The sequence below is a fragment of the Heloderma suspectum genome, chromosome 1 (assembly GCF_057233095.1).
Source record: "Heloderma suspectum isolate Gila_16-S chromosome 1, 16-S_ref, whole genome shotgun sequence".
Taxonomy (NCBI): domain Eukaryota; kingdom Metazoa; phylum Chordata; class Lepidosauria; order Squamata; family Helodermatidae; genus Heloderma; species Heloderma suspectum.
The window spans coordinates 208,354,113-208,369,911 of NC_139458.1; the positions used below are offsets into that span (position 1 = coordinate 208,354,113).

A 15,799-nucleotide genomic window follows, 5' to 3' on the forward strand; every position below is an offset into this window, starting at 1 on the left:
GCTGCTTGCGGATTGGGGCCAGAGGGCCCTTTTGCATGCAGACCGGAGCCAGTAGGGTTGGCTGCATGTGGAAGGGCCTGATTGGATACTGCCCAAAGAAGTATGCCAGCTGCTCAGAGGAAGAGAAAATAAATTATATCAAGCAACATAGTTGGGAGGATTTATTATATTTAACTTCTAAAATTCAAAAATGGCTTGCTGCCAATATTTATATCTCTTTGAGGAACATCTCTAAATACATATAAAGAGTATATAATGATTTTCAATGTATGTATAATTAACTGTATTTACTTATTTATTAAATTTATATCCCACCTTTTTTCCTCTTTAAGGAACCCAAGGCTGCATACATAATGTTGTGCGGTTAATCAGTGTTTGATTTCACATAATTTTGGACACTTATTTATGGGCTGATATTGGACAGGATAGACAGACAGACAGAGTCAATGCATATCTGTCTTTGAGGGTACAGAATCTTGTGTCGTTTAAAGTAAATACAGTAGAAAACAATAGTTAAAGGAGATCAAATCTACAGGATGTATATAGTATCCTTTGGAAAATGGGGACAGAAAATCACAGAAAATTTTCACAGAAAATCATAGGACAGCTTCTGATTGTCATTTATGAAAGTTGTCAAAGTTATCCCTAGAGCAGTCATTGGAGCTATCCATTTAAAATATCAAATGGATAGGAGCCTCCCTTATTTTTTTTACAGCTTTCCTTGATTTCTTGCTGTGCTTCAGTTGCAAAATAACACCAGCTTACATACCTCTAAGATCTGCCTATTTCTCAGCAGTTGGCTAATGGGTAGGCCTTAGCTGAATATGGCATGACCCACATTGTGCTGGGCATTTCTAATGGTAGTTATCACATAGTATGCATAGCCTTACACCCTAATTGAAGGATCAGTGCATGTAATAAGTACAGACACCAGACAAGTGACTGGACACCAGGCAATGATAAAGGCCTAATTCTCACCCCCCCCCCTTCATCAATGTGGAGTTAGAGGCTTGTGTGTCAGATGTGGCCTCAAAGGGAAGTATCCAAAGCTGGCAATCTGCCAGAGCCAATCACATTGTGCTAGCAGGAATGATCAGTAGTACAATGGGAAGCTAGTGCTTTATATCACAACCCTAGAAACTAGCTCACGCTAACGTTTCCAGAATGGGACAGGTCATCAGAGCTCCCTTCCATGAGCTCTGCTGACTTGTCCAGTTCTGAAAGCACCAATTAGGGCTAGTTCCCAGTTGTGCTATGAAGTGCTAACTTCCTGTTGCATTCGCGGTCATTTCTGCTAGTGCAAGGGCAACGCTGGATACTGCCCAGAGAGCCATGTACTTAAATTCTCTATCAAAAAAGAACCTTCAAATCTAAGGAGGAACTTTTTGTTACAGCCTCTATCATCAAGAAGGAAGATCTTCTGAAACTGGAGCTGCGACTCTGAACATGGGGATTTGTTTCTCAGCTCTCCCATATACTTACTTGTCTTGCAGCAGCCTCTTTGCAATTACATTTTATAATCTTACGTCTTACTGAAATTATGCATATCCTTCAAGAACATTTTCAGATTAAGATCCATAGAACTTATGCCCAATCTACCACCTTAATCATGTTAAATAAACCACATTCAGCTTTTGCTTCCCTGGCGCACGTGCCAGCATATTCATTTCCTTCGATGGTTAAATAAGCCTGACAAATTTTAATTATGCCATAAAAATGCCATAAAGGGAGCTCACCTGTGGTGCTTTGCAGTTATGTTTTTTGTTGCAAATGCTCTTTGACAGGCTTAAACAAAGCTCTTGCATGACAACATTCCAAATCCAATTGTATGTGAGTAATTAAAAGAGGGTTGTATTGTGGACAAAGGCCCTCATTATTTAACCATTTAAAAACTGAAAATCCAGAAATGGTAAATGGCAATATATGAGCTAAGAAATATAGGCTGAAAAATAAATAAAAGTTTTTGAAACCTGACTGTTTGAAATGAAGCAGTCCAAAGCCAAGCTCTTTATTTTTAGGTTACGACCATGTTTACAGAGCTCCCATGATCGCTAACTGTGCCTTGTCAGGGTTTCCAGTCACAGGAGCTCTGTAAGCGTGTTCAGCTGAACACGCTTACAGAGCCCTTTTCAAACCTTCTGCTCAACACGTTAAGGTATAACTAGCAGCTGAGTGTGTGGGGCATCCACACCCATGTCCCCCTCCCTACTTGAGCCCTATACTTGAGCAGGCAAGTGCCTGCCTAGGGCTATAAAATCATGGAATACACTCAGCGCTGATGTCCTTCAGGTGAGTCGAGGGAAGCACGAAAAAATGAAACATGTCCTTGAACATGTAGGATTTTAAAAATTGGTCACTGGGGACAACATATTCATTGATACCTTTTTCCAGTATTCCACTGGTGGAAACCTAAAGTATTATCTGACTTCCCAATGACAAAAACCTTTCAGATCATGCTTGTTTGATGCTCAGACACTTCTTTCATGAAGATTTCTGTTCAAATTTTACTTTTCATTTTATCGTTTCTTATCAACCTGGTTTGTGACCATGTGGTTAGACTGCTTGCTTTTCTGACTTCCAAGAGGAGAGCCCCTTTCTTCTGAAGAAAACAACTAAGGCTGTGACTTGGATTTACACAAACATATCATGCTGTGTAGGCTTAAACGAGAGTTGTAGGTGGTCAATGAGCTGGCTTGACTTTAAAGGGACAGCTCCAGAGTGGGTGGTCATGAAATTATCCCAGGGCACCTTTTTATACCTCTCTCAGCATAAAAGAAGGAGGGATTTAAATTGTTTCAGTTAAGACTCAACACATGACAAGTGTTTCTAAAGAGGATGTCAAGGCAGCTATTTTATGGTAAGTATTTGTTGCATAGTATTTCTCTTTCATATACTAGATAAAAATGTAATTATCTTTTGTACGCTGCCCAGAGAGCTTTGGCTATTGGAGGAATAGACAATACACCCCTCCCATTTGGATTTCTAGTTGGGCTTGGCAAACAAAACGGTTGTTCCAAAATATGGGGAAATAGCTTGTTTAAGTCTGAGTCTGACCTCATCACACCCTGATGACATATTCTGATCACCAGCATGGAAGACTACAGCCCCTCACCTGCCCTGCCTCCCTGAATACCTTGCTGCTCCAGCAGTGGGGAGGGGGGTCTCTCTCCTCCCTCTCCCACTTGGGGCTTCTGCAGCAGCGAGCCAGGGAACAGGAGCACTGGGAAAAATTAAATTTCCCAGCACTCTGAATGCCTGGCTTGGAAGTATGAGATGCCGGGGGGGGGGGGAGAGTCCTACCCCTTTCCTTCTACCCCTGTCTTCCTACCCACTGCTGGAGCAGCGGAAAGGTAAGGAGAAGAGGGAGGAGTGAGATGAGTTCTGACTCATGTTAAAATCCAAGTTGGAGGAAAAATTCAAGGGTTGTAATGTTTGCCTTGTAAATTTTTTAAATAATTTTTATTTCGATGTAAGTTTCTGAAAACTACCCAACAAATCATTCGGGCCAGGGGGGAGACAGAGAAAAATATAGATGTGGCCTTCACTAGTCTAAACAGTTACTCTTTTTTCTCTTCTTCCCTTTCCCTTCACCCTTCTTTCCTCCCCCCCCCTTTTTTTTTTTTACAAAGTAACTATAGCTACTCCAAATACTAAACAGGATTCATAATACTGAAAAGAAAACATAGGGTTGTACTTTATCTTGGAACTTCTCATTCCAAAAGTTAATAAACTGTGACTGTTTTTGTATGAAGTTATCATTTTGTGGGTTGCATTGTCCTCTTATGAAGTAAGTTATTTTTGTAAGAAGAGTTACATTCCAGATTTTCCTAAACCAATCTCAAATTCTGGGTGGTTCTGGTATTTTCCAGTACTACGTGATACACGTGCTGACTGCTAATAATAAACCTGGTATGAGTTGTTTATATACATCTTCAATTTCTTCTTTCAGGTAAAACAATAGATTGGTTTTAGGGTTTGGAGACAGCTGGTATCCTGTCATCTGCTAAATTATTTGAATTCCATTTGAAAATTGTTTAATATTTGGACAAGTTCAAAACTTATTTGAACTTAAAATTTTAAAAAATATTTGGACAAGTTCAAAAACTCTTCAAAAGCTCTGCTTTGGAAGTTTGGCAGTATAAGTTGCTGATGTTTGTATTCCAAGCCAACAGATAAAGCTTTGGTGACATTTCTCAAACATTGATTTGAAAAAGAGAACAGTAAAATGGCAAATATTTACATTGGGAATATATTGATCACTGCTGAATCAGCATCCATTAAGGCTGCACTGCAAAGAAGAGTACTAGAAAAATATATGAATAATACACAGTACAGTGGATCCCTCAAAAATTTAGCATAAATAGATAATCTGATGGAGATGAAGGGAGGTGCAGTCATTAGAGAGAAATAACTTGGGTCTGACACAGTGAACAGCATTCTAGCAGCACACTAACAAGCAGCCTAAGTATATGCATGGCTGTGCATATGAATAGTATCCATATGTTTAAGTGCTTTTGAGTGCAGTCTTAGGCCTTTCACAGTGGTTTATTTTTTTGCACATAATTTGCTCATTGTTTCCATTTACTGCACATAGCCTGCCCACCTGCCCTAAAAGTAGCACTTTTACTGGGGAAGTATCACATTTTTGGAGCACAAAAAGTGATAATTCCATAACTGGAAAAAATGTGATACTTACCCCCAAATGGCACAATGGTCGCTATGTGAGATGTAATTGTGTGGGTGTTGTGGACATCTCTTCAATATTGCTTACAGTGTAATTAGTGACACAACACCTCTCCCCCATGACTGCACAATTATTGAAACAGTATAAGGCCTCCATCAGATGCTGCCTTTAGGGCATTGCAGTATGTGCTCCTTTTATGACACAGCAGAAGATTCTTCATGTGGGGAGCTCATGTCAGAAGGGGTATACAGGCAGGAGATGATGATCCTCGGCCTTTCCATAGCTTGCTTCCTCACCTCCAGTCTGTTTTCCGAAGTCCTTCTTTTGTCCCATCCAGGCTTGGATCCTGGAAGTGAGCCTGGTTGAAAGAAAAGGGCCGGGGGTAACTGACCGGTGGGCACACTGTATGTGCAGATGCCAGGGGCAGGGCTGGTCACGAATGCAATATCAGGGGCAGGGCTACTCAGCACAGTCCTGCTCATGCACTGGGAAGACATGAGTAAAACTTCTGAAGACGGTATGGAATCTGCACAAACCTAGTGCCAACATTGGCCTTAGCTGGGTGGCTGCCTCGTCTCACCTCCTTCACCCAATGCACAAGAGATAGTGCCATTGGGAAGGGCCCCTGACTGAGCGAGCAGGTAGACACAGCAGCTGGAGCATGTGTGTCCATATGGCCCTGCTCCCATGACACACACTGGTCCCACTGTTGTGGCATTGAAGCATTATCTGAGCCAGGCAGAGCAGTGAGCAAGCACCAGCAAGAAGTTGGAGGTCAGCTGTGTGTGCCCCATGGCCTGCCCTGTGCCCCTTAAGCTAGCTTCCTGCCCTCAGGTGCAGTCAAGGATGTTGTCCTGTTGCCAGTGTTGAAGTATGATTCAACTGGCATTCTCTTCAGCTTCTGTGTATGGAATGCTTCTGTGTACGGTGGGTGCCATCTTGTTTGTCTTGGGCAGCAAAATATCTTGGACCAACCCTGTTTCTATGAAAAATGTAGCAGCCTGCAAAGAAACAGCAGCCCAGAACAGACAATAAAACAGAGTTTACTGCCCCCGGTTGAATGAGACTGAGCTAAAGCTTTCCACATTTCTTAGCTTAGGGTCTCAGTAACACTGAAAGAATTCTGAGACTCAGGGCTTATGAGGAAATATGTAAATATGGACTATATTTTAACTTTTTAACAGCTAAATGTTACCCTCTCTCTGTATAATGACTGCAACAACAAGGGGGGGAAATCCTATCAGAGAGTCCTGGCACCACCTTCACAAACTGCAATCAGTTGTCAGTAAAAAATCTGGGCAGAAACAGCTGAGGCAAATTAATTTACAGTTGGGATCTCGTCAAGCAGTTGTAAAGTCAAAGTCGGCGCCAATGTGAATTCTTTTGAATGACTCAGATACCTGGCAAGACAAACAGAGATAATGTGGCAGATTTTAGGATGTCACATGTTCCATTTTTCTTTCTCCATAGAGGAGAGAGACATAATGTGAAGAGAAAGAAGATTGTGGGTTGTTATTCTTAACAACAGATCCAGGATCAGCACACAGCCTATTTTTTAAAAATTAGGGTTCTATCCTTAAAGGTGGCCTACAATAATTTTAAATAAATAAATAAATAAATAAATAAAAAAAAATGGAGAGAAGTGCCAGGTGATGCGGCTACAGTTGCTGCCATCTTAATTTCCCCAGAATGCCTCTGGGCCCTCATGCAGGGCCCAGAGGCATTCTGAGGAAACCTAAGATTGTAGCAGCTACAACTGGTGCTTCTCGTCAAGGTGAATGCCACTGCTCATCACCAGTAATCGCTTGAAGGCCCACCAGAGCAGTGCTGCCCAGGGCCCCTTCAAACCTGGTACTATCAGCGCTGCTTAACAGATTTTATATTTGATTGCATTTTTGTCATTAAGGGTCTAGCTAGATGTGGCAATAACAGACCCGTGATTTAGAACATGAACATGTAAAACATATGGCTTGGGACTGCAATACCTGATGGAGTGCCTCTCCTGGTATGAGCCTACCCATACACTACAATCATCATTTGAGACCCTCCCCCAAGTACCTCTTCCAAGAGAAGTTCGGAGGATGGAGGAAGAGGGCCTTCTTAGTGGTGGCCCCCCACTTGTAGAACACTATCCCCAGTGAGCATGTTTCCCAGTCTCCACCTGGTGCCAACATTGTCATCTTTCCAGCACCAGGGTAAGACTTTCCTCTACTTCTAGACATTTGACATCATATGCTAAGACTTTTAATGAGTCCCAGGATTTTTATTGTTGGTTGTGCAAAACTGTTTTATATTTTGTTATTCTTCACTAGTTTTTATTCCAAAGTTATTTTTATTTTAAGCTCTGATTTAAGAAAAAATACTGTAGAATGCTTTCCCATAAGTCTTTACCCTGTCGAGGCAGGTTTATTTACATACTGCATTCAACTGCATTCAGCTGTTAGTTGGGGCTGTATATTTATTGGGTAGCTCAGTCCTATGTTTCTCCTAGGAAGAGGCTTCCTCTGCACAGCTGTTTACCATCCCATCCTCAGTCATCTACAGCTCGGTACACTGGTCAAAGAGACTCTGTGCATCACAATGGCTCCCCATTGCAGATGCTACACTAGAACACGGGGAAGCCGGCATGAGCTGTGCGGTGACAGAGGGTGGATTAAAAGACCCTGCGGTGGTGGCAGGGGCCAGGCTGAAAGGACCGGTGGCCCTTTTCTACATGTGGTGCTGCTCAGATATTTCATATATCCAAAAAGTGGTTAAGGGCACAATCCTGTGCAAGTTTAGACAGAAATAAGTCACAGAACTCCCACCATTCCCCAGCCAGCATGGGTGACTGGGGGATGCTGGGAGTTGTAGGACTTATTTCTGTCTAAACTTGCATAGGACTGCACAGGGTTTTACTCTGACTGAAACATGAGTGCGATTTCTGAACCAGCCAGGACTCATTCTGAGCCAGTTGCACAAAGTATAGACAACTTTGTAGAAAGGATTAATGTTGTTACGTATTAACATTTGTTGTTTTTCTCGCCAGTCCCATCAAATAGTCTGACCTTGTGATGGAAAATTCCTGGGCTTGGGGGTATAACGGGATTTATATCGTGAACCAAAGCTCATGAAAATTACTTTTATTAATTTATTTCTATTTACAGTATTTGGATTTATACAAACTGTTTAATAGGTTGTAAGTCCTAGCCCTTAAGACCAACTAAAAATACTGCAAAAGAAACATCAATTCACAACTAAAGCTAAGCTCATAGTGGGGCATAATGAATCAATAGCATCGAACAATTGAAAACTTAAATCTCTTCCTTCCCTCCCTCCCTCCCTCCCTCCCTCCCTCCCCCACCCAGCATGCTGGCCTTCCAGTATAGCCTTTGGTCTGATCCAGCATGGTTCTTCTTATGTTCTTATTATGCTTCCAGACATTAGCTTTCCCAGCAAGTGCAGTTCCAAAACAGGAAGTGGAACAGAAGGAGACACCCCAGTGAACATAAGAAAAGCCGTGCTGGATCACGTCAAAGGTCTATCTAGTACAGCATTCTTTTTGCACAGTGGCCAACTAGATATCTTAGGGGAAGCCTACAAGCAAGCCATGATTGCAAAAGCACTCCCTGCTCATGTTCCCAGCAACTGGGTTTGGTGGTAATATATAGTCATCATGACTAGTAGCCATTGATAGCTTCATCCTCCCTGATTTTATATACCTTAAATCCCCTTTAAAGCCATCCAAGTTCGTGGCCATCACAGAAGTACCTCCTATTATGGGGGTGAGGGTGGGGGGAGAACAGCCTTTGCTGGTTGCTGTGCTACCTGTTCTGATCTGCTAGTCTCTAATCTGCACCATCCCCACCTAACTTGCAAAAGCATTAGGACTGATAACTGGAAGTATCTTTGAGAAAATCCAGATGGCCTTTCAGAGACGTATGGCTGAAAGAGACCAAAAGGCCATCAGGTTCACCATCTTACCACAAGTCCAGATATTACACATACCCACACATGACATGATCAAGAGAAAAGGTAAGGAGGAGGATCCACAGAACCAAGGACAGTTCCCAGGTGGTAGACAATTTACTTTGATAAGTTCCAAAGCCAGAGTGTAATTAGCATTATTGTTTATAAAGCACTTCAAAACTAAACACTTTACATTACAAAGAGACCCTCCTCTCAGGTTCATAGTTTAAAAGAGGCAGAAATCAAGCATGGAGAATGAGACAGAAAAGGCTGAACCTTCTATCCCTGAAGCAACCTGCTGCCTGAGCCAGGCAGTGGTGCACCCAGGGCTGGACCACCACAGGGCCAAAGTCCCAGGCCCTGCAGCCCAGGGGGACAGCAAATGACCCCCCCCCCTGAATGGCAGGCGATGGGGCAGTGGCAGACAGGCCTGGCATCAGCACCTAGGCCAGCATGGTCATAGCAGGGCTGACACTGCTCCTTGCAGCATCCTTTCATCTTATTTTTTAAACCATTTTTGTACTCGTGGTGGTGGCTGGGAAAGTACATAGTTACAGGCACTCATTTTATTATTTTTACTTTAACAAGGTATTACTGTATTCTACGACAAAACAGTGCGTATTCCCAAGCAAATGTGTTTAGCATGAGTGCACCAGAAGAAAAGTCCCATTTTATTGCTGTAGTCGTAAAGGTTTTTGTTTTAAATGCTTATAAAATGTGCAACTGCACATGCTCAGAGTATTCCTTCTTTTTATCAAGGTTGACAGATTATTACTTTAATTTTTTGCTCTAATATCAGGAATGTAGAAAGCACAGCATCAGATGGGGGAGATGAGAAATGTGTGTTGTGTGCTTCACAACTGAAGTAGCACGCATGGCCATCTAAAGCTGCCCACCCCCACCCCCACCCCCCAATAAGAACATTGGGTCCAGGTCTAGAATTAACCTGGCTGCACCACTGGTCCCAGGCTCTGCCTCTTCTTTGATGAGTGGGAATCTTGAAAGAATTACATTGTAGCACTTCATTGACATTCAGTTATTTCCTGACAGCTTCACTGGCCTTCTTGGGGAGATGGTGTGTGTGTGTATTTCTTGTAGGATGCTATGACCTGGTTTGCACACAATGACAATGATGTCATGCATGAGGGGATGAGGGGGTATGTGTCAGGGTGGAAACTGAGCCCATATTGCCCCAGAGCAGTTCTCATTCTGAGGAAGAGCAACAACCCGTGGGAGAGGAGCTCGCTCATCGCTCACAGGCACAGCGGCAGGGAGAGATTCCTCCTGCATGCATTCCTGAGAGAGATAGTGACCCTCGCAGCGAGAGAGCTGGGGAGGGGGCCTTGCTGGACGCTCGGTGCAGACGCAGGGAGCGGCGCCAGATGGAGGACGCCGAGAGGAGGCGCTCTGCCCTCTTGGTGCTATAAGTTCAGAGTCTTCCCGCCCTCCTCCTTCAAATGGGGACCAACTGCCTTACCAGGAGCTTAGGCTACTCTGCTAACTACCCCAGTGCAGTTCCTTGCTTAGTCGCTGGTGATTAGCATCTGAAAGAGTCATTAAGTTGTAAAGGAAGAAAGCCTTGGAAAGAATCCTCTTCGTCTGTGTTTTGAGTTGGTTATTGGAGGGGACTGTAAGAGGCAGCTAGGGCGCTCCTGACAGTATGCTACCTGCACTGTGTCCGCCTCTTCCGCTTTTACCCCAGAACCCACAAGTGCTTCCTTCTTAGGTTGTGAAGTGTGCAAACTTGGACCACCAGGTTGTTAAGCCCCTAAACAACCCAGCAGTCTGGGTTCGCATGTCACACACCACAACCTATGAAGGAGCCAATCGAGGGTTATGGGGTAAAAGGGGAAGAGGTGGGTGTGCTGCAGGCAGTGTGCCCGGTTGTGCACAGCAACCTGTTGGTTTCGAAACCAGTAGTGTGTCATTTCGTGCAAACAGGGCCTATGAATACAACTGCAAAAAAGCCAGATACGAATATTTTTATTATAATCAGTATTATGGAGTGGAAGATTGTAAAATTTTGAAGAGTTATCATAGCAGTTCCTCAAGAGGTTCAAGCATTTGGGGCTGAGTGGGTGGGTTAAGGTGGCCTTTACAGAGTTCTTTTCTGTTGGGTCCTGCGGGGAATCAACCATAGCTGCTTCATCAGTTTTGGGCCATACCTGAATTCTGTGTGGGCAGAGTTGCAGGACCATAGTCCCACTGCCCACCCTGAGAGCTCAGGGTGATATCAGAGTGGTCACTGCTCCAGGCTGGCATCATGACTTCGGACGGATTTTCAAATTCTGCCATTGAGATTTTGACAGCAAAATGTGGCCTCCAAATTTTGACATCTGAATTTCAGAAATGAAAATTTCTGAATGTGAAACCTTGGCTCTCTTTGGCTGTTCATGGGGATGCTTCCTGATCAAATGAACATAGCTAGTACAAGATACCAACGCAGCCTTACAGCCTGGGTTTTACAGATATGGATATGAGCATTTGGCTTTGGGGCTGGGTGGAAAGGTAGTCACGACTGGGGAAGGCAATGGCAAACCACCCCGCTATAGTCTGCCATGAAAACGCTAGCATAAGCGGCGTCCCTCTAGGGGTCAGCAATGACTGGGTGCTTGCACAGGAGGAACCTTTCTTTCCTTTCTTTGGTTACATTGAGGAAGCAAGACCCTGGATTTAATGTACTATCAGTTCAATATAGTAGAGCAATTCTTGCTGGGGGTTTTGGTTTTGGGCCCTAGCAATGGGAAATGCAGAGTAGCCTTTGCAGTGTCAGTACTTTCAGAGGAGAGAGCTCTAACGTCTTAGACAACTTTGGAAACATTTGGGTTAATTACACATTTTCAGGGTTTTTGAGGAATGATTTGGAGGCCAGAGGCAGTGATATACACAGGAAGTGCTACAAGGCAAGCCAAAGTGAAGAACATTTGTATCTGCTTCCAGCACAGCACCTAAGACAACAAGTATAAAACCAGAAGCAACCTCTCCCTTGCTTCATCTCCAGACAAATCCATAACTGCAGCCCTTGTGTTGAATTCCCAGGAAAACTCAATCATCCCATGTGGCTGATCAGTGAAAACCATGTGGATGTTTCCTACTCCGGAGAAATGGTGACTGAAGACCAAACTAGACGTTCTTTAAATCACGCATAGCACATGCTTACACTGAGGTAACTAAATCAATAACTCTGCTATGTGTTAGCAGAACATTTAGTTTGGCCCTCAGTTGTCTTAAATTGCTAATCAGTGGATTCGTCTTTCAATTGCTTAGATCCCTAAGGAAATGTTTGTTAGGGTTAAGCCTATTATTATTATTATTAGTATTAGTATTTATTGATGTTATTGCGTTTATATACTGCCCAATAGCCAAAGCTCTCTTATATGCTGGTTTCCCACATTAATGTGCCCAAAGTAGCTAACAACAACAACAACAACATAATAATAATAATAATTACAGGAAGCACTTTTAATTCATTGCAAAACATAACAATTGAAATGATTCATTTCAATAATACCAACATTATAACATTGTACACTTTTTTGCAGTGATTCTAAAATAGGCAATATCAGTTAGGAACATGCAATAGCAGTTGTTATTATTTGTCAGTGACAAGTGCAAGAAATAGCAACCAGAATTCTTACAGCCTGTAGCTGATGATCTCTGATATGTCCCATTCTCTCTCTCTCTCATTCTGGCGCACATCTTAAAGCAGGGCTGAAAGCTAAGCCTACAATAGCTGTTTATAAATGACTTTTGGAATGTAATGATGTTCAGAATGTTAGAGAGGAATGGAAGAGGGAATTAGAATGCTCTGTATAGCCCAACCAATGGAAAGTTGCTCTAGCTTCCATATGTATTATTTCTGTATATTTAAAATTGAGGCTGTCAGAAAAAATGATGTTTCATGTATATTTGCCAGCACAGAAGCTTGTTAAGAAGCTGGCTAACTCTGCTAGATACTGGCAATGTAATGTGGACGATGTGTCTTTGAGGCATACAATGTGGATGTTCCCTGTAGTGGCATCTTTCTGGTTGGAAATTATTGCCTGCATATATTAAATTAATAAAAAATCTGTGATAAATGTGGATGTTCATGCGCTTTTAAATTACATTCCTATGATCTGGGATTTAACAGATGGACCACAAAAGTGGACTGAGAGCCCTTACAGTTGCAAAGAGACTTATACTTCAAGCTTGGAAGGATAAACGTTCACCACCTATTATTCAGTGGTGTGAAGATCTTACTGCCCTTACTATATTTGCATATATATGCTACAGCCATCAATTTCGTTTGGATGCTTATTTAGATATATGGACTGCTTATATTAGGGTATAATCCTATTCATGTTTAGACAGAAAAAAGGTCCTACAACTACCAGCATTCCCCAGATAGCTATGCTTGCTGGGCTATGCTGGGAATTGTAGGATTTTTTTCTGTCTATGCATAGGATTGTGCCCTAAATGTATATATTTGAAAGTCAAATCATTTTCTTTTAATTAATGCTGTTGTGAATTATTATGGTGAATGGATATGCTTTTAGGTTATGTTCTTGCTTTTTTCTTTAGTTACTGTTTCCCACCCCTTTTTATTGTATTGGAAATAAAAACTTTTCAAATTAAAAAGGGGTGGGCAACTGCAGGCGCTCCAGATGTGTTGGCCTACAACTCTCATGATCCCTCACCGCTGGCTATGCTGGCTGGGGCTGGTGGGAGTTATAGGGCGTCTCTACATGAGCGATTTATTCTAGTGTTTGGCAACTCACAGAAGATTGCAGGTCCTTTACACAATGTCGTCAACCTCCAGGACATCTCCCGCGCTATTTCCTGTATATCCCAGTTTCAAAAAGATCAGAGATCTGGAATTAAAGCTGGAATTAAAAAAAAATATTGGTAGTGTGAAATGCTGGTGTAGCGCTACAATTTGGCCACTAGATGGCGCTATTTCATTGAAAACATAGAAAGTCCCTGCCCCTGCAAGGCTGCCGAGAAAGGGCGTTTTCAATTCCATGTCATGTGTTCATCGTCTAAAGGAGCCCATCCTAATCGCACCATGGAAGCAGAAAGCCTGCTGGATTTTTCCATAGTGTGGAGAAGCTAAAACATCTGTAGGACCACAAGTTGCCCACCCCTGTTTTAAAAGGTGCAACTTGGGGGGGGGGGCGTGGAATGGCTTTCAGCGACTTCCCCCATGCTCTGGATGTTCCTGTTCCTTTTCAGAATTCCGTATCTCAAAGCATATTAGCCATGAGTTCCACAAGCCATGAGAAAAGCAGGAGTATGAACACTCCCATGTCTAAATATGTCTTTAAAATACATACTTTTTTGCCGTTGCCCACTGTATCAGCCTCTTAATTCCCAACACAGTTGTGTGGCAGCTTTGGGTTTCGTTTTTGTCCCATCCTTTTATAACATTTGCTGCTTTTTGAATGTTTCTTTATGTTTGTTCTGTGAGAAAAGAGAAAGCCACAACATTTTTCATATGGGAGAGAAGCTGCACCAAAGGGAAAGGCTGTCTCTAGCCGTTCCCAGTGCATGGCTGTTCTATTAAATTCTCCTCCTTTTCACCATGCCAGGGTGTGGACTTTGAATGAGAACATAGCATTTGAAAGCATACAGCCCTTCTATGTAAGGAATAAATAGAAAGCATTTTCCTGTGTCAGGAAACTTGTGCTTGGAAACCAGTATTGGAAGGTGAAACCCTGTTTAAATAAAATGTGCTCCCCTCCTCCTTTTATCTTTTCATCCTACAAGACTGAGCATGCAGTGACATTTCAGAATGGGAAAAGTGAATGAAATTCTGCAAAAGAAAGAGACAAAGCTCTGAAGCTGACAGTAAAGCCTGAAACGCTTTTCCTTGCAGGCTTTCTATATGTACACTGTGTTCAGTGTACTTAGTATTCAGGGCTTGAATGAAATGGAATGGTATACCTTCCTCTCCGCTTGCTCTCAGAGGAAGAGAATCTTTAGCTAAAGGTCTTCTGTAGCAGTCTCTCTTTCCCCTGTTGCAATCAGGTTTGTTTGCTGGTTATTTAAAAATTAGAGCCTGAGCCTATCATCATTGAGGAACTGCTGAATGTGAATGTTGCCTCCTTTACTTTTGCAAAAGGAAATCAAGTTAGTATTATATGATACATATATTATTTAATGAAAAAGAACCATAGGTTACTATCAATCAAAGATTTACTCTCTCTCTCACCTCTTACAAATACACTGAATTCTGTGAGCTACCTATATGTTTATTTTAATTATTTATTTTATTTATTTACAATATTTATATACCGTTCCATATCTAGAACAGATTTTGGAGCGCTGAACACAAGAGATAAAACAGTAAAAGGATAAAAAGCTTAAAACACCAGATTAAAATTATGCTATTTTTAAAAACAGAATACCAATAAAAACTGTTTTAATGACAATCATGCTTTCTGAAATGTCAAACTTGTTTTCTAATTTGGTAATATGTTTCAGAATGAGAGCAGCAGGTGAGATTGCCAGGTTGAAACTCGGAAAATCCTTTTTACCTGTAATTCTCCTGCTGCACTGGAAGATGCTGTTGCTGTCGGATCTCCAGCCTGATACCTTGCTAGGTCTTGTTGCTCACAGCTGCAGTGGGGCAAGACAGAAGCCTCATTTGCTCTTGCCATCCCCACAACAAAACCACTGCAAGTCATCACAATTTTCTACCCAGTGCATTTAATGGGTTGAGTGCTGGGGGAGGGGGAATGGTTCTCCTACAACAGAAGCACTTGCTGGTGAACTGGTGATGGCTGTGCAGTTATTCCCCACCTCTGGGGGGAGGGGGGAGTGACAGTATCTAGAACCACTGTTCTTTACTAAGGTTGCCAACTGACCAAGAAAAAAACTGGCCTGACTTGGTTCTGTGTCCTTCGCAGCAGCTCAGTCTGCAGAAATCAGCAGTTGGATCTTTTCAGAGCATTATTACTCTAATGTCTGAAGATTAGGTTGCTGGTCAAGGCATAGTAAGATCAAGACCAGTAAAAAAAGAAAAGAAAGAAAGCTGGCAATCTTATTCCTGACTCCTAATAGCATTTAGGATGCAAACTTTAAGCACAAACTGTGCATGTCTATTCAGAAGTAAGTTCTGTTGAGTGTATTGAAGCTTTAAATCTGCAATCTAAACTTTAACTACTTTTAAATGTATTTTTAATG

At 42.3% G+C, this 15,799-nt stretch overlaps 1 protein-coding gene across 8 annotated transcripts in view; it reads left to right on the plus strand.

Moving 5' to 3' along the window:
• SPATS2L (spermatogenesis associated serine rich 2 like) overlaps window positions 1-15,799 on the plus strand; it is a 139,125-nt gene that overhangs the window by 39,286 nt on the left and 84,040 nt on the right. The window contains exons 1-2 of one of the 8 annotated variants that reach the window (XM_084817001.1): window positions 3,068-3,350; window positions 15,098-15,291. The exons of 5 other annotated variants lie outside the window; for them this stretch is intronic. In XM_084817001.1, the coding sequence (XP_084673127.1) occupies window positions 3,274-3,350; window positions 15,098-15,291 (271 nt within the window). In that variant the 5' untranslated portion in view covers window positions 3,068-3,273. Of the gene's footprint in view, window positions 1-3,065; window positions 3,351-11,671; window positions 11,799-15,097; window positions 15,292-15,799 lie in introns of those variants that run through there. 2 more of the 8 variants (XM_084817011.1, XM_084817066.1) reach the window with 2 other exon arrangements.